At 35.9% G+C, this 19,224-nt stretch overlaps 1 protein-coding gene across 4 annotated transcripts in view; it reads right to left on the bottom strand.

Annotated features, from left to right (window-relative positions):
* Positions 1–19,224, bottom strand: part of LOC142342611 (inositol 1,4,5-trisphosphate-gated calcium channel ITPR2-like) — a 144,995-nt gene that overhangs the window by 113,252 nt on the left and 12,519 nt on the right. For all 4 annotated transcript variants that reach the window (XM_075394021.1, XM_075394020.1, XM_075394024.1 and 1 more), the window contains exons 5-12: positions 18,809–18,857; positions 17,472–17,717; positions 14,693–14,799; positions 14,087–14,177; positions 11,358–11,445; positions 1,592–1,699; positions 845–1,069; positions 110–273 (exon numbers count right to left, since the gene is read on the bottom strand). In XM_075394021.1, the coding sequence (XP_075250136.1) occupies positions 110–273; positions 845–1,069; positions 1,592–1,699; positions 11,358–11,445; positions 14,087–14,177; positions 14,693–14,799; positions 17,472–17,717; positions 18,809–18,857 (1,078 nt within the window). The remainder of the gene's footprint in view (positions 1–109; positions 274–844; positions 1,070–1,591; positions 1,700–11,357; positions 11,446–14,086; positions 14,178–14,692; positions 14,800–17,471; positions 17,718–18,808; positions 18,858–19,224) is intronic.

Raw genomic sequence — 19,224 nt, 5'->3', positions numbered from 1 at the left:
GATGATTGTTTAGATATTTTGGGCAAACTTTTAACTGGGCCTTCCATCAATCCGGTAATTTTTCTTGTTTAATGCGCGTTAAAAATGGAACCAATTCCATTTGACTTACAACTTGTAGAGTGAATGCGTCATCATACTGCATAGTGGGACTGGTTCCCAACACTTTGCACAGTGCCTTGTCCCACTCCAAGTCAGCAGTTGTTCCACCTTTAGCCTTCTTTGCACCCTGAGCAGCCTCTGGTCCCTGGACACGGCCCTTCTTGACGAAATCATCTGAAATGTGCGACAAGTTTTCAACAGAGTACATATATAGCTAAAAGGTCATTCTAAAACTCCGAAAATTAACTGTGACTATTTGCTACTGATCTAGTTTTTCTGAATAGAGCTGATTTCCACGAGATACATATATACAAAGTAGAATGTTATAGTTATCGGAAAAATCTAGCCATGGCTTTACAATTGTACCCATAAAAATCGGAGGGTTTTAATTATGTTGCCTCACTTAAAGACATTATATCGCAACTAGATCAACTCAGAATGAGCAAATACGAACGAAAATAATAGAAAGCTGTTCAAGGAACAAAGAACTTTTAATTTGTAATTTGCTAAGTGTTTAACCTACTATTTTTTTAGCTTTCTCATACAATTCTCTCTGTGAAATAACAGAATTTTGTGATCATTAATAACTTGTGTAAGATTTCTTGTGTAAATTGGCGTTTTTTTTGTATGTCCGTTTTACATTAGAACGCGTTTAATAATGCACGATTTTTCGTGTAATTAACAAGAGAAATTTTTTTTGTGATCAAGACCTGGTTCAAAATTTTCTGCCTTCAAATAAACTAACTTGGCATTGCATGCAACCACAGTCCAGTGACCACATGTTCGAATCTGGCGTAGGAATCCCCGTCAACGTATAGATCGTCCCCAATGACAGGAGTGATGCGCCAAACAGTACTAGGATCTTTGCCATTCTTAGTCATGAAGAAGTTCTTCTCAGGGGAGATGGAGAGGTACTTCCGGGTAACCATACTCCGGAAACGGAGCTGGCTTTCCCACTTGATGGGGTCACCTGAAGAGATTGCAAGGAAAAATGTTTATATGTGATTGAACTATACTCTTTCCGATATTCTACAATAACAAGAAAACAGAGAGACTATGTTTTCTCAAAAACTCAAGCAACAGAATTTTTTCTTATCTTTTAAGCGGAGCTAAACATCGTGCATTAAGTAGTGTGTTTTTGTCTACTGAACTTCGATGATATCTTGCAAATCTTTCCGACCAACAGTCCGATCATGCCGATCAAAAGATGTTGATGCTCTGAATGAATTCTGCCAGATTCCGTGGTACACAGTCTGGTCAAACAAAACTCGATCCAGTTCAATAGTTCAATATCTTTTCGAAACAGACGCTTGACCGGAGTTTCACCTTGGGTTTTTTCCATTTTAGCCCCAAGTTTTTACAGTTAATATAGTATAATGGGGGCTCCGATGACATTTGAGGGGGGGGGGGGTTACAATGTGTACAATGGGACAATGGGAAAGACAAGGACCACGCAGCTCCAAGAAACTCAATATGCAATGAAATGACTGACCTCTGAGCGGTCCTTCTTCAAGCTCCAGCTGCCAGTATGTGATGGCACTTGTAGAGGGCGACATGGTCTTAGGGGACGTCGGGTCAACCTCTCGCACCCTCAAATGAGCTGAAAACATAGTAATGCTAAGAACTATCAAAATACATGGAAAACACAATTTAAAAAATTTCTCTCCGTGGATGCAGAGAGGTGACGGATCTTGAGATCCTGTTTCTTTTCCTCATAAATGTAATGCAAGAAGCAAAGATTGGATAAATTAAGAGCATAGTGTTAATATTTGGGAAAAACTCATGAATTGGAGTAATAAGCGCATGAGTTTGTGAGTCACGCCCAATGTTCCAACCAATGCACATTGCGTTTGTTGAAATTTGTCAACATTAATATAATTATCAAAAAAACATTAGTCAAAAAGTGTGTTCGATGGTACTGAAAAGAGTCGAAACATCTATGAATGTCTTCCAATATGACCGAATGATTGTCGCTAGAGATCAAAAGAATGAGCTTTCTGTCATTTGTAGAAAGTTTTAAGAAATTCGCAGTTGTTGGAACATCTATGAACCTAGTCGAGACTGGATGTCAATCTGGACTAACATCCCCATAGTCATAGTGATTTCAGATTATCTATAAAAAACTTAAAAAAAGGAAAAAATTGCAAAACTTTTTCCTTCCACGGCTGTTTCGCGACCAGATTTAATTGCTTACGTAGTCTTTTTGCCTGGTCAATTGTTTCCTATATAATTACATTGTTTTAATGTGTGAGATCTTAGCACAGATCCAATCAATCCTTGTAAGATGAAAATTGTGTTTTTGAAATCTTAACTTATAAATTTTTACAATGTGCTGCTCCGAACATATCAGATTGCACAAGAGGTATCAGGCCACCAAAATATTTTCAAATGGTTCAACATATCACGTGCAAATAATATAGTCACAAGGTAACCTTCACGGGGTCGAAATGACACGTTTAAGTATACAAAAATGGACTTACAAAAATGGCTTTTATTTAACCCTTGTCTGTCTTGATTCCGACATGGCTTGATATACAAAAAACATTCTCATTCTCAATACGAGAACATATGCTTTTCTCTTAAATGAAAACAATATGTCATGAATCGATATTAATTTTGAGATTAATTCCAAAATTAATCAATTGGAATTTAGTGCTTAAAAATCTTTTGAAAGATTATAGAGGCGAAGTTGAAAATTATACATTTGCCAGTAGAGATATTTGTGCACCTAGTTGCTCAATATTGGGGCACTTCCTAATAGGCAAATCATCTTATTTTTCAATTGAGGAGCTATAAGAAAAGAAACTGAGGTGCATAATTTCCTGTATGTTGCATTCATTATTTTGACATATTTGATTAATCTGTGACTTTTCAATTGAGGAGCTATAAGAAAAGAAACTGAGGCGCATACTTTCCTGTATGTTGCATTCATTATTTTGACAAATTTGATAAATCTGTGACTTTTCAATTGAGGAGCTATAAGAAAAGAAACTGAGGGGCATACTTTCCTGTATGTTGCATTCATTATTTTGACATATTTGATTATCTCTGCTTTTAAATAGCTTACCAGTTATTATAAGGTTTCACCAATCCTTACAGCATAATTAATCAGAAGAACGTTTTTTTTGTTAAACGGTGTATTACAATTGTGGTACAGTAGTACATTTCATTCATTCTGGGGCTATTGATTTCGTATAGCAAATCAAGTTATTTTAGTTAAATTTAATTTAGTTCACTTTCCTTCGCCATTTAACTTTAATCATAATTTTAGTTCTTGTTTGAAGATCAAATCTTGAGTTTTCACGTTTTAACAATTTGTTTATATCCTGTGCCTGATAACTTTGTCTGTTCATATTGTTCATGTTGTCTTGAGATCTTGAGTTGCCGCAATTGGAATTCAATTGTCGTGCTCAAATTGTTGATCAAATTTAGTTATTTTAATTTTATTTCATTCTGCTCATTTTCTTATTTCAAATTAGTTGTCTCTCTCTTAAACTAGAATTTGCACCGCCAAAGCATTAATTTGTATCAGATAATTTTGAGTCCAATTTCGCTAAGCGAAATACCAATCTAACAAAAGAACTAACTTTCGCTCCGCCAAATCTACGCATATTCTTCATTCAGAATATTGAATCGTTCAGCTACAAAATTAATAGTAAATTGGCCGCGCGAATTAACCAATTAATTTGGAATAGTAAATTAAATAAATCGGCACCGCGAATCAACTCAGAATACAGATTGAGAAATGTATGACATTGCGCAGCCAGCTCGTGAATCTAGAAAGACACCATTGTCGATAGAGCAATTTTGGGAACGCCCAACGTCGGACCCACCAATCAGATGGGAGAAATGGCGGATCCAAGTAAAGCTTGCGAATCTCGCGCGAAAGAATATCACACTGGACACGCTACGGCAACCAAAACCAACGATGGTACGATTGCCAGCTGAACCAAAGTACAAGAAGCCAATTGAAGATGCAACAGATGAAACGGAGAGAGACCGTCAGATACGAAACAGCCAATTGAAGTTGCAATGAGACTTAAAATGTCAAAAGATAACAGAAGCGGGAGTACTATGCGGGGAACAACCATGGCATCTTTGCGATTAAAAATGTGTGTCTCTTTTGTACCTCAGCATCGGTACAGAGGGAAGACGCTTACTAACACAAAAATTCCCTCATGACAATATTTGTGACCTGACTACCCTCAGACTTTGGGAGTTGATGGAGATAGCTTTTATCCGCCCAAGAAATATCACATTCGATCGGTATGTGTTCTTCTCACGAAAGCAGAAAAAGGGTGAAACAGTAGAACAATTCTACTGCATTTTGAAAGAATTGGCTAAAAATTGCGATTTTGAAAATCGTGAGGAGGTGATCATCAGGGACATTTTCATCACAAACATGTTGGATGATGATATTCAACGCGAACTTCTCCGCGACACAGTTGACCCCAAAATAGCACTTAGTATTGCAGTCAATATGGAAATGGGCCATCAGAGAATATCATCAAATAACGGCGCAACTGGCAGTACGATGAATACAATACAATCATTCAATCGTTTTCGCGGCGAGGCTGCACGTGGAAATCAGTCAGTCAGAGTAGCAGTTAATCGTGCATCAGTTGGCCAATGTAGAGGTTTTGATCAAGCTTGGACAACAACGCACCGCCAGGTTTGCCCTGCTATGGGTAAGAAATGCAATCATTGTGGTTTGCTCATTCATTTCGCCAAGGTATCTCGGAAAAAATTTAAAAATGCTTGAAATTCACATCAAAATAGTCGTATTAACAATGTAGAAAGTGCTGAAACTACAGATCAAAATACAAGTCAGTAAAATCAAAACGTCAATTATGCAAATTATAATGAACAATATAATTCTGACTATCATTCCTCGGACGATAATTACGTTGCGAGAGTAGAGAACGTTAGATCACCGCCAATAGCGTTGCAAAATATGACGATAACGATCGGCAATACAGATTGTCACTTGCTCTTTGATTCGGGTAGCGGTTGTACGATTATCAATATGTCGCTCGCCAGAATAATAATAATAATAATAAATAATGTATAAATCACAATGGTCGGAGAAAAAAACCATTAGAATTAAAGTCTTTTTATAATGATATTGTCGAAACTCTAGGCACTTTAAAAACGCCAGTTCATTGCAATGATTGGAAAATTCAGGAACCAAAAATCACGGTCGTAGCTGATGGTTTTCAACCAATTCTCGGAAGAGACCTCTTTGATCAATTAGGCATAACAATATAACAAAAACCTTGCCCGAATACGGAAGTCAATAATAAAGAACCACCTTGTGCAATCAAAAAATTGCTAGCAAAGGAATTTCGAGAATTAATCTCCCGAATAGGAAAATCTAAACATCACACGGTCAATTCAAAATTCCGCAAAAATTATCGAGTTACACATCAAAAAGGAAGAAAAGTGTCAATTCATCTCCAACTGAAAGTGAAAATCGAACTTGAAAAATTGCTAAACGAAGGACATATTGAAAAACTAACTAATTGCTCTGATAAATTTTTCATTTCTCCAATAGTCGTTACGGTCAAAAAGGATCAATCAATCAAAATAGCATTAGATTCCAAAATCCTGAATAAAGCCATTCACAAAAACAAGTATCAAATGCCGAATATATACTCGCTAATTCAAACGATTTCTCAAAAAATGTCAACCGCGCCGCAAGAGGCGGCTTATTTTACGACTCTTGATTTGCAGTACGTATGCAGACAGCTCAATTTACACAGTGATACGGCCCGCCATTGTAACTTCAACCTCGTAAGCGGAGATATGACCCGCACATATCGTTTTGAAACTGGATTTTACGGCCTTACAGATATGCCGGCTGAATTTCAAAAAGCGATTGCTTGTACTCTCGCAGGCCTGGATAATACTTTCTGTTTTTCGGACGATATATTAATAGTGAGCAGAGGAGGAATAGAAAAGAATCTCGATTTAGTACGAAAATGTCTGATAAAGTTAGATCAAGAAAATCTCCGGATAAATCTTGCTAAATTTTATTTCGTAAAAGATAAATTCGAATGGCTCGGACAAAATATTACACAAACAGATATAACGCCATTGTCGAATAAAACGGATGCAATCGGAAAGTTATCAGCACCTTCCAATCTCAAAAAATTCAGATCCTTTATGCGTTCAGTTCATCACTTAGGAAAATTCATTCCATACTTGTCACAATTATGTTACCCACTTCGGCCTCTGCTTAAGAAAAATACAAAATTTATTTGGACGGAGGAAAAACAGTTCACATTGATTAAAGAGGAGATTGCAGAAACAACCGAAAATGAGCATTTTAGCCCGGACTTAGAAACACGTATAAAATGCGACGCTTCACGTAAAGGTTTGGGGTGTGCATTAGAACAACGAACCCCAAATGGTTGGCATACTGTGGCATTCTTATCGCGATTTTTGAATTCTGTGGAGGACAGATATAGCATTAGTGAGCTCGAACTGTTGGGTGTTGTCTGGTCAGTTGAACATTTTAAACATTATTTATACGGCAAACCATTTACCGTAATAACGGATCATAGGGCTCTTCTTTCAATCATGAGAGAAAAAAGAGCTAACAAATCCTACAATAGTCGATTGACACGTTAGGTAGATCGACTACTGCCATTTGATTTTACAATTGATCATCTCCCTGCCTCAAAAGTGGGATTAGTAGATTATATCTCTCGCGACCCGCAACAAAAAGCTCTTAATATATCTGCATATGACGAGCAATTTATAGTAGCAAAACTGAATGTGATTAAACGCATCGCGAAACGCTTCTTATTAAATGCGGAAAATTACTTCGATTTCGCAGCGCAAAATCCGCTTACAAAACAAGCCTCAATTACTCCAAATTCCACTTACAATTTATGCAGTGAATTCGCACCGCGAAATCCAGAATATTCTTCAATTACGGATAGTGAAAACTCAATTAACAAATTAACACCAAATAACTCAAATTCTAATATCCAAATCGAGACAGCTAACATTCCTCAATCGCTTTTTGCCTTAAATCGCCCTACCGATCAGTTGCTATCTCAATTGAACAATTTTCAACTAATTGCCAATAAATTTGAAACAGTCTACATCATGTCACACTCGAACTCAGATGAAGAAACTTTAATGCAAGTGAAACAATCGACGCCCTCCAAAGTGAGATTTGCGGACGAGGCAGGACCATCGACCACTCCAGCGGTACCAGCAACGCCAGTCACCCTTAATACAGACACAACGACAGGAACGTCGCCCTCAGTAGACGACCTCTACTTGGATTCATTTAACTTCGCCCTTTCGAAGATTTTTTCTAGCACTCTAATGGCCAGCCTTACCACCAAAGATGCGATTTTAATGGAGGTACCGGACTGCATCTTAACTGAAAATGAAGATTGCTGCGAACAAATACCGCCGTACATACACTCATTCTGGATAGATCTTCATGTCAAGAATGGAAGTGTATGCATACGTCGAAGCCATACATGTCACTCATCTAGAACAAGGGGATGACAGATATGGCAGCCCATGCATGGTGGCCGTACATGCACAGTGACATAATCACAAAGACGGCAAAGTGCAATCCCTGTGTAAAAATTGGTAAAAATTGAAAGTCTTTTATTCCTGCTAATAAATGGGCACCATTAGAGTTATGCAAAGTTCCAAATGAAGAAATTCAAATTGATTTTAGAGGACCAATTTTGAATGAATAAAAATCAAGAGATTTACTTTCTTGCATGTATAGGTCGATTTTCAAAATTTCCAATAATAGAAGTATTTGATAGAGCTAATGCAGATAACATTTTGAAATGCCTTCAAGAGAATGTTTTGCTTCACGGAATACCCCGTTCAATTAGATTAGATCAAGCTCGATGCCAAACGGGACAACAAATTTAAGCATTCGGTAATCAAAATAATATACAGTTAATTGAAGCTCCAATACACGATCACAGAGAAATTGGCTTAGTTGAGAGGCAAATACTAAAAACAATCAAGAATCGCCTAGCTTGCATTAAAACGGCGGCGCCAAATCAATTTAATGTGAAAGCATCGACAAATTCAATTATTTACCAGCTACGAATATGCCGTCAAAAGACTATTAATATATCACCATTTGAAGCACATTTTGGTAGAAAGGCTAATACTCCATTAAGTAATATATCGACGAAACCTGACCCAAGTAGTCTGACATATAAAAATATTTTAAATAAATTTTAAATAAATATTTAAATTCGGAGACAGTCAGATGGGAGGAACTAATCTCCGAAGAAAACTGGGACAACGAGGAAAGGAGTGACACAGAAGTCGAATTGAATAGAGATAGATTAAGCAAGGACGCAGCAAAACGGAAGAATGAGGACCCAAACAAAGAACCCAGAGTGATCCCTCACGCAGAAGTCGGATAGTCGGTGCCACGAACTGAAGCCTCCCTGTAAATTAAGCTCGCCAAAAAGAGACCAAGAACGAAACGCTCCAAGAAAAGCCTGGACGGGCTATATGAAGTGTTAGCACCCGGTTCTTCGGTGGTGAAGACAGATACTTTTACATCAGTGATAAAGGAGCCTGGAAAAAGAGATGTGACCATCCGTAATTCAGATTTGGTCACAAAGGCCGAACGCCGAATTGAAATACAATTGTATGCGAATCGTCGACCGAAAACACCAACGGGAAAGATTACTGAAGATCTTATTAGTCACCATGCAAAAGAGACCAGGAAAAAAATTAGAAGGAGGCAAACGAATGAAACTCCGAAAAATAGCAGACGATATCAGTACGGTCTCCTCGTTACATTCAAATGTAACTTGAGCTCTTCAAGTACGAATGCCCACAAAACCAAAATGAACAGTTATAACAGCGCCGCCAAAGTCACCAGCAGAAGTAACAAGTGATTTCGCGGTGCCAATGGAGATGCCATCAACATCCTTTGTAATCAATGAACCCCCTAGTAGACCGAAACGAAAAGCTGCTACCAAGGCTTCAGCGGCACTGAAACCGTTAAAAAGACAACGCTCAACACCTTCAGTAACCGAGTCAGACGAATCATTTGCATCTGTGCAAACTTGTCCCCCCACAGCTGCAAGTTCCAGTGCACCCTCGCGAAACAAAAGGAGACAAATTATTAAGCAAACACAGATGAAGAACAAGTCAATAATTTTAGCTATAAAGACGGCTGCAGCTCAGAGTCAGCCCAACGAATCAGATTTTACAGTCGGCCCATGCTCCCCTGCACAGTTTTACCCCACACAGTACTATATTTCGCCTAACTACGAGGGACCAGAGGCATCAATGACGGTCGGCGAGGCGGAAAGAATTTATGAGAGTGATAGTGATTTAAACTTGCGGAACGTTAAACTGCTTTGACTAAAACTTTCCGAAATAAAAATAATATAGTAGTAATTATAGTAACCAGTACATATGATATTAATTTTATGATAAATAACTTCGTCATTTTTTGTCGAGGTGGAAATGTGGTACAGTAGTACATTTCATTCATTCTGGGGCTATTGATTTGGTATAGCAAATCAAGTTATTTTAGTTAAATTTAATTTTGTTCACTTTCCTTTGCCATTTAATTTTAATCATAATTTTAGTTATTGTTTGAAGATCAAATCTTGAATTTTCACGTTTTAACAATTTGTATTTATCCTGTGCCTGATAACTTTCTCTGTTCATATTGTTCATGTCGTCTTGTGATCTTCAGTTGCCGCAATTGGAATTCAATTGTCGTGATCAAATTATTGATCAAATTTAGTTATTTTAGTTTTATTTCATTCTGCTCATTTTCTTAATTCAAATTAGTTGTCTCTCTCTTAAACTAGAATTTGCTCCGCCAAAGCATTAATCTGTATCAGATAATTTTGAGTCCTATTTCGCTAAGCGAAATACCAGTCTAACAATAGAACTAACTTTCGCTCCGCCAAATCTACGCATTTTCTGCATTCAGAATATTGATTCGTTCAGCTACAAAATTAATAGTAAATTCGCCCCGCGAATTAACCAATTAATTTGGAGTTGTAAATTGAATAAATTGGCACCGCGAATCAACTCAGATTACATATTGCGAACCTGTATGACAACAATTCAAGAAAATTGAATTGTATCGGGGCGTTGTCTATTTTTTAAGATCTGTTCACACATTTTCATGATTTTTGAAATCAAATTTGAGTAGTGATTTTGGTCACGCCGATACAGGAAGTGGAGAAAAAAGCGATTAAGTGGTTTTGCGGCGTTAAGTTTTTTCGCTCTAAGTTTAATAGTAGAGTGAGAAAACGGTGTTTGAACAAAAATTCGCTTTCTCTCAAGTGGTTTTTTGTTCTCATGCGGCAATTTCCCTTTGATTACTGTTTTTTCGATTTCTTGGATCGGATTTTTTTTCTAAATGATTTTCCCAATCCATTCATAGTCCGTTCTAGGTTTAGTGTTCTGTTTAGTCAATGAAAATTTTTTGAATTGTACGTCAGGACTTGTCCTGCTAAGTTTTTTCTTGAGATCATTCGAAATATGAGAACTTTTCATGAACAAAATCTCATATGAATATTCTTATAAAAGAGTGAACTAATTTTCCATTTAGGACATGACAGGTTCTTGCTTTATACTGTTTAGGCATTGCGTACTTCGATAACAAATGGTCAGAGAGTGAGGGAAGAGACTGACCTGACGAGATAAGAGTTTCTGATTAGCGGAATTTGGGTTTTTAAAATAGGATTACTTCGGCTTTCAAAATTTTTTCAAAGAAGACTACGATATAGGACAAGGTCAGCAGATCTTTTCGGCTTTAATGCGGTTCTTATTAGAGTTTTGATGATTGATGGTCCAACAACAATCTTTCACGATCCTGCAAGAAAAAGTTGAAAATTTTTCAAGAAGTTCTCTCACGATCAACATCCGGAATCGACCAGGGGGGGGGGGGGGGGCATTGCAACGGTTAGTGCTTTTTAAGGAGCGTAAAGTGATATCAGTATAACTTATGCAAACCCTGTGTAGATTCTGAAAAAATGAAATACTCGTTGCTAACTATTTTTTTTGTAGAACAAAACTCAATTCGCCCACTAGTCCGTGTCAGTTTATACCAATTTCTACAATACTTGAAGCATATATTTTTTGTAAATATTTGTCCATCAGGAAGAATAAGTTATTAAATTCATGAAGCCCACTGAGAGCCGGAGACGGCATGAAAGGTCGGGGGTTCAGTGGAGAATTCAAGTCAATTTTGGATGCTAGTTGGTTTTATCGTCACTTACTTCCCTGGGTGTCAGCCCAGTCGAATAAACCCTCAGCAACCAGGTATGCCTCCAGTTCCTTGTGGAACAGTCTGATTGTAGAGCCAGCCTAGAATATGACACAATAAGAATAGACGGGGGAATTTGATTAAATTAAAAAAAAATTTCTTTGATTTCTGTAAAAATTATTTTAATTAAAATGTCTTATCTTGTAAATTGGAGTTCGTAGATTGAGAAAACTGGTCGAGAGCCAATATGCATGACTTTTGTTCGGCGTGATGAATGATGTATTAAAAAGACAAACACAAGGAGGCTTGGTAACGTGGGTTTGCGTATAATTTTCCGACACCGCGCATCCATTTTTTTGGCTTAATTGTCTATCAAATGATGAAGAGATTGAAAACTTTCAAAAACTCAAATATTGTTCAAAAATACTTGGTGTATGAAAAAATGCCTCCAACTGAAACCACTTAGTTAGGTAAATAAAGCCAAATCAGAGGACCGATGAGACTTGTCATTGTAAACACTACGAGAAAAACAACAAAGCCCATAGCAACAACAAAATCTAAATTTCAATGTCTATTTTGTGAAAAAAACATGATGCCAAAGTCAAAATAGCTTTAAATAAAGTCTACGTTAAACAACTTAATTTGTAATTCACTAAGAAAACATGGGACATACATAATGAATATCGGTAACAAATAGACAAAAAAGAACAAAAACGACAAAGTTTAAGAGTAAGTTTATATTTTTTAAAATTAATTAATTTCAAAAAATGTAAACCAGTTGATATCAACTGCAATCTTTCTTCAAATATTATTATCCATATGCAGAAGATAGTCTTGTCAATATCGTTGATCTATAATTATTTCGTTGGTCTATAACAACAAACGACAAACACAGATGAAAAACAAAATTTATTTAAAAATAACGAGAACACGGGGTAGAAGCCGTTAAAACAATAATCTACTCCGTCAAAAACAAGATATTTTCAGTTGAACATTCTTTGAATACCAGTAAGCTGATACGTGACCTCTGAATAATGAAACATGGCAACAAAAAGATAAAGAAAAAATAAAAGACAAAAACATAAAAATCTTTGTATTTTCCTAAAACAATTAGTTTCAGAGTCATAAAAACAATACATATCAAATGAAATGATTTACTATTTTGATTTAGGTCATCAACAAAAATCTTTGAGATCTTTCGTTATTCACACTTCATTATACGTCTAAAAAAGAACGACGGTTATGGATGACAATTATAAATTAACTAACGTCAAAGCCGTTTAAACATAAACCAAATGATTAAAGACACAGAATATGACCAATTGGAGCTTTTTTAAAAGAAATAAAGTTACATGCGACCTCTAAAGAATGAGACTAGCCGACAACTTGACAAAAAACAGCCATGTGGGAAATCAAAAATGCGTCTTTTTTTAAACAAATTGTTTTCAAACTCATTAAAAAATTTATCTATCAGCGGAAAATAGGACATCGGAAACTAATTCTATTCACTGAATAACTGATCTTTCTAAAAGTGCCAGCATCTTAAACGCTACAATTGTGAAATTCGATCTGTTAAAAATGTGACAAGATAAGAAAAAGAATCTTAAAGATGGAAAAATGTCCAAAAATTAATTTTTTAAGTGAAAACTCGTGGCATCAAAGCAGAAAAATCATTACTTGAAAGGTAAAAAAGACACAAATATTGAATTGTTTCCGTTAGAAAGGAGATACGAGCTGTCTTTGCTTACGCTAATCTACACGCTGATAATACTACAAAATTTCGCTACATTCAAAAATTCTTTGTTGTTTTTGTAAACGTGCACCTTTAAAAGTCAAAACGACCATAAAGTATAGACTGAAAAAAATAAATAGATTTTTTTGAAAATTTTTCGGAATCCACTTGGACCTGTCATTAGTTTGCTTCGATTTCAATTTTTCTGTTCTGTAATTAAAGTTAAAATCGGAAAATGCGAAACATACATTGAAAAAACGCCTTGACTGATTGTAATCCGAATTTTTTTGGACTTTATAGGGTAACGATTAGAATAAATCTAACTTTGCTATTTCTGTTTCTCTATCAGGAGCTCGTAAATAATTCAAACTTTTTGGATATGTATGAATTGACAAAATTATCAATATATGAAAATTAAGTGACGTTTTTTGGATAATTATTGAGTTAAATTACCAAAAAACCGGCAAAATTTTAATCAAGAACACCTTCAAAGGGAGCGCAAGGAAATCAAGCCTCCTTTGTAATTGACAAAGTTTGTGTCAGATTTATTCAGGCGTGTAGAACTGAATATTAATCACAGTGATATAAAGAATCTTATTTCGTGCCATCTTTTGTTGGAAGAAATGCTGCATTTTCAAAAGTTTAGCACAAAGAACACTCTTCTTTCTTTAGAGGTAAAACGAAAACCGCCACAATAACAATTTTAACTTTATTTGTGCAAAATTTGCAAAAATTGTGTAAAAATTCGGAAAATGTGAACAAAAACAACGAAAATCAGTGAAATGTTCACAAAATTTCAAACATCAATAAATCCGTGGAACAAAGGGATTTCAGAAAAATAATTTTAATTCCATTTTTGACGCTATGCTGAACGGGTTTTCTATTGATATCAAACACAACCCTCTAGCCTGAATATATCGATCGGCCACAACTGATTGAAGAAAAAAAAGAAAATCCCATTTGAGTTTTTAGTTTCTTCCCCACTAAAGTGGGCCGGAACAGTAACTTACCACCAGGTATTTTTCACTGATTCCGGTGTCTGCTTTAGAAAACTGATAGATCTTCAGGCCAGATTGTCTCACAGACAAATTCACCTCCAACCTAAAAGGGCACAAAAATAAAAGTCGAAAACTAAAGATGCGAAACTAAAAATTGGAATACCCAAATTTCCTGCACTTTTTTCCCTATACTGTTAAGAAATTTTAACATTAAGAAATTATCACATTAAACAACTTTGAATCTAAATTTGATTCTTCAGATGGGCGTACATTAAAATGGAGGGAGATTGTGAATATTGACCACTCAATACTAGGAATAGACATGTGTATACTTGTCTAACAATTAGGTATTTTTCAGGAAAGTTCACGAACCCAGAGACTTGCTACATCTTTCCAAGCCAGGCAAAAAACTTGCGTTGCCGTAACAAACTCTTGTTACGCAAATTTTCCACGATAAATCTTCACATCTTTTTCATGGATATTCGTACAAATAATTTCTGATCTCAAGAAAATACAATGCGAATTGGCACATTCTCAATGTTTTCTTTCGTAAGTTGAACATCTTATCAAGATGTAATACGGATAATAAGCTAAAAGGACATTCGGACATGGTCTTACTTTCCGGCTTCTGGACTGATGAGTCGTTTGAGAGGAAGAGAGCTGACTTTTAAATACTGTCCCACACTTTTCACACTTTCCAGCACTATCTGGTCATCATAGCGCACCTAAATTCAAACATTGAACGGGTTTGGACCCTTGCAATGTAAATTAAATAACTAAATAACGAATCATAAGATTGCCACAAAAATTGAATCGCTGAGATCTATATTTTTTTGCTAGCGTCAGCTAGCGTCCAAATTACATGGTCTGGATATTTATTATAAAGGACAAAATCTATGCACAATAAACATAATGGAAACTGATTACTTAATACAGATTTTCTGAAAGCATTTTTAAACTTTTGAGGAGAGCAACGGCAACATTTTGGCAGTAATATTCGCATGGCACCACTCTATTCCGCGATGAAAACGTCCTAGGTTAACTGTAACAAGGTGTTACAAAAAATTCGGATATGGCGTCGTTTACAGGTTATTGATATGTAAAGTATTTTTTTTTTCATGATCTCATGTTCTTTAATCTTAATTGCAGATTGATAATATTTTAAATCAGTTTTGATCAATCATATAAATATAAACTCGAAAATTGATAACTCCCCGGAGCTTGGTGTCATTGAAAATCAAAGCTGAACCATAAAAACACAGATGTGTGTTATTTTGTGTGCTCATGTCTTTGTTCAAGTCAAATTTTACGATTTATAGACACCAATTAGTGCCACTTATGAGTCATTAGTCTTGTATTTAGCTCAGAATAAATTAGTTGAAGACTGCCGTTGTACTTGCCAGCATTAATTGCCGACTGCCATCTTATTCGCCAGAAATAAAGGCTGACCGTCGGTCTGCTTGCCAGAATTAATTGTCCGACTGCCCTCAAACCGGAAACCGTTATTTGACTACGGCCGATCTCCTTGCCAGAATTAATTGCAGACTGCCGTTATACTTGCCAAAATTATTAACCGATTTCCTTTCAAATGGCGTACTCAACTCAAACTCAAAATACTCATGCTTTACTAGAAATCAACAGCCTCAGACTCATGTTTTTGGAAAATGACATGATCTATAACAGTTAATTAATGTCAATTATAATATAACATTATGACATAATACAACATTTAAAATACGTATCATTTTTTGCAATGTTCGTGATATTGCCTAGTTGATATTGTCAAACAAAACCTGCGGCTTGGACTCAACTGGAACATAAAATGAGAATCGAATGATATCCTGAACCTCTGAAACGACCACAGGTCTTTAAGAGTGAAGGACGCATGATCCAAACACTAAATCAAACTTTTTGTGAGCTCCATACCTAAAAATACTTCATAAAAAACTTGAAAAAATTTCACAAAGATAAGTGGATAACAGCAACAAACAAGATAGCAGTACTTATCAAAAATGCACGAAGAAAACCAAAAAAAGGATAACACCACCAAATTGACAAGAACAAAACCCAAACAATCTGAAATACATAAACTTGAAAACTCTCCAAAGAATTGAGTCATTAGGAGTCATGAACGTCTAGAGTCAGTGCAGTTGGACAGCCATGTCTGTCCAGAGACATGGCTGTCAGAAATAAATTCTGGCCAGAATTCAAGCAGTCGGATACAGTTCTGAACCGTGGAAACTGAGTGTTTTTCTTCATTTGCAACAAATCATTCATGTTTACAATGCACTCTAGCTCAGACAGCGCTGTAATACACTGTGGGTCAGCTCGGGGTCTGAATAAAACTGTGCTATAATTTCTAGGGAATTTCTGATTATTGAAATTAAAGATTTAAAAACGGAAGGATTGATTCAATTACTAATTAGTCGCATAAAATCCGTACTTCACACATTTTTAACGCATGTGTTTCTGCTTCATTCTACCAAAATATGCGAGCTGCGAAACAAAACAAATTTGACACGAATTGTTTTCGCCTCAATGTAAATTCGGTTTATCACGTTTTTTTATTTATTTTTGAAATACTAAAATTAATATTAAAAATAATAATAATAAATTAAAAATCACTCACAAAAATACACACAATTTAAATGATTTACGCTTTTAGTTCTGTAAAAAACTACGCCAAACACAGATAATGTCAGTAAAGCGCTGACGAAAAGGACAAAAATTTGCAGAAGTCAGATTTTTTGAAGTCACCGAAGTTAGTTACTATAATCATGAAATTAAGCACACAGAAACCAGTTACGCATATCATGCAAAATTTGACACTAACATCGTATAAAAATTGACAAAGTTTTGCACAGTTTTCTGCAAAATTGCAAATATCCTTTAGCTGATAGTAGTGAGGAATATTCCAGATTTGATGCAATTTGTACTAAAATTGCTTACTTTCACTCTTTTCCACTCTCGCTCACTCGACCCTATCTTTTAACTGGTATCGCCAAAAAAATCATTTTCGTGAGTAACGGTGAATTTTTTTGTCAATTTCCCAAACCTGTTTTAGGTAAAATGATTATTAGCGGAATTATAAATTTGTTTTTCAATTTCGTTACTTGCCCTTTTTAACTACAATACAAGTTCTTCAATTCTCAGCCAAGTTATCGTTGTTTGTCCAAAACATTATAGACCAAGCGAAAAGAGGTATTTTTTGCAGAAATATTTAAATGGGGTGAAGTTTTCTAGTTTTTCAACCTTACAATTTTTCTCGCATTTTTCCGACTGTACTATGGGCTTCTACACTATTCTTTTATTTTAGGGCTAGAGTAAGTGTGAATCATCAACCCTAATTTTTGAAAGTATACCCCGATCAAATTAAAATTATTCTTCCAGTACTTACAATGTCTCCCTCTGATTTCACTTTGTAACGTGGCATTATTCTGAAATGAGCACTTTTTGAACTGTGTGGCAACAGCTCCACCATCATGTCACTCGATGATGTCCGGGAGGTCCTGTTTGTGTTGACATGCACGTATCTGTGGGAGAATTGATGTTGCAGTTGAATTGTAGCTCCGTATGTCAATGGTTTGCCTTGCAGTCGTTTTTGTTCAGACATGTTACCCTCGCTCTCGGCCTGGGCTGCAAGCTAAACACGAATCAAATTGTTTCTATGTGGAAGTGCAGATAACTATGATATTTTTGAGAATCACTGCAGAGCGGAATAGTTTTCTATTTCATAGGGAAATTATGGAAACATCAAGTTATGATGAGTTTAATAACTAGTTAATCAAATATCAGCTAATTGCTGAAATCATTATGATGCAGAGGTATACCCCAAAATTTCCTCCTCAGTAAAAGTTTTGCCTCATAGTAAAAATCCTCCGCTTGGAAATTAGATACAAATTAAGGCAAAAAAATAACAGAACTAGGAGCCAAGCTTAGTATCTTTTTTTCTCAAAAGTGGTTCCGCCATTTTTGCGGAATTGAGGTAGGAATTAAGTTGGAAATTAGGTGACCAGTCCTGCAATACTTTATCGCTCAATTTAAGTGTCTAATTTTCGCACCAATTGTATCTATGATAGCTCAAAAAATTTAGCTTAAAAATAATCCCAGTTTTAAAAGGAAGCGCTTCTAGAATGAATTGTTGCGGCAAATTGTTACGGAAAATTGCAATGTTCGAATCAAAGCGAACGACTGTTTAAAGCAAAATTTAATTCGTTAACATATATTGATTTGAAAAGCAACGGCAAACGCTTCGCAACTGCTGATGATGGTGGAAGTAGTGGGGTAGATGGAGTGGGGAGGGTGGTGTCATTATACTAGGGTTAAATAACGGAAATTTTGAGGATCTGTTCTTCGCTGCCATTAACAGTATCATCTGTTTCACCAAAACAACAGTGGTACTAATTTACTTAATTGGGGGAGGGGGGGGGGGGGTGTTCAATAAGGCAACCTCGAATATTTACCTGAATGCTTGGAAACCACTGCCAGGGTATTCCTTTCCTCGTATGCTTCCAAATGAATATTTTGTCAATTTTACCATTTATCATAATAATATCACTCAGTGATTAAAGGGGTTTGATTCGATAACCATTTTACAACGCAAGTAGACTGGTTTTATGACATCTATAGACTGGTTTTATAACCAAGATCAATACAAGCCTTCACAAATTAGTTGAAATGTTTAAAATTTTTTTAAACGATTAGAGAAAAGATTATTGCGATATTGGTTCTTACCTCGGCTTCGTTCAGCTTTGCCTTCAGTGAAACGTCATCTGCATCAGCTCTAAAAAGCATCATCAAATCAAAATTTATTGATTTGTTTTTTTTTGTCTCGAAATCATTGAACAAGATCTTAGGATGGCGGCTTTGCTTTCCTCTGAGACGTATACGGCGCCGCATTACGGCCTTTGAATGTTTTCAAAGTTTGGCCAAGGTTGTTCGTTTTGCAGAATTTTTTTGCAATGTTTACTAGGCAATCAATTCAGCAAACGCATTGGTTCAATTCTTTCAAACTTCAACTTTTTCACGACGAATTTAGCAAGCCTATTTTGGAAAATTGGCAAAAATGGCTCTGGAGCGTACGTTTTATTTTCACCTAAGGTTTCATTGCGAAGAGTCAACTAGTTTAGTAATAAAAGGCTACCATAGTC

This window comes from Convolutriloba macropyga, chromosome 7 (assembly GCF_964194025.1).
Source record: "Convolutriloba macropyga chromosome 7, txConMacr16.3, whole genome shotgun sequence".
Classification (NCBI taxonomy): domain Eukaryota; kingdom Metazoa; phylum Xenacoelomorpha; order Acoela; family Convolutidae; genus Convolutriloba; species Convolutriloba macropyga.
Note: the sequence above shows the minus strand (reverse complement) of the source record. Positions and strands in the feature narration are given on the sequence as shown.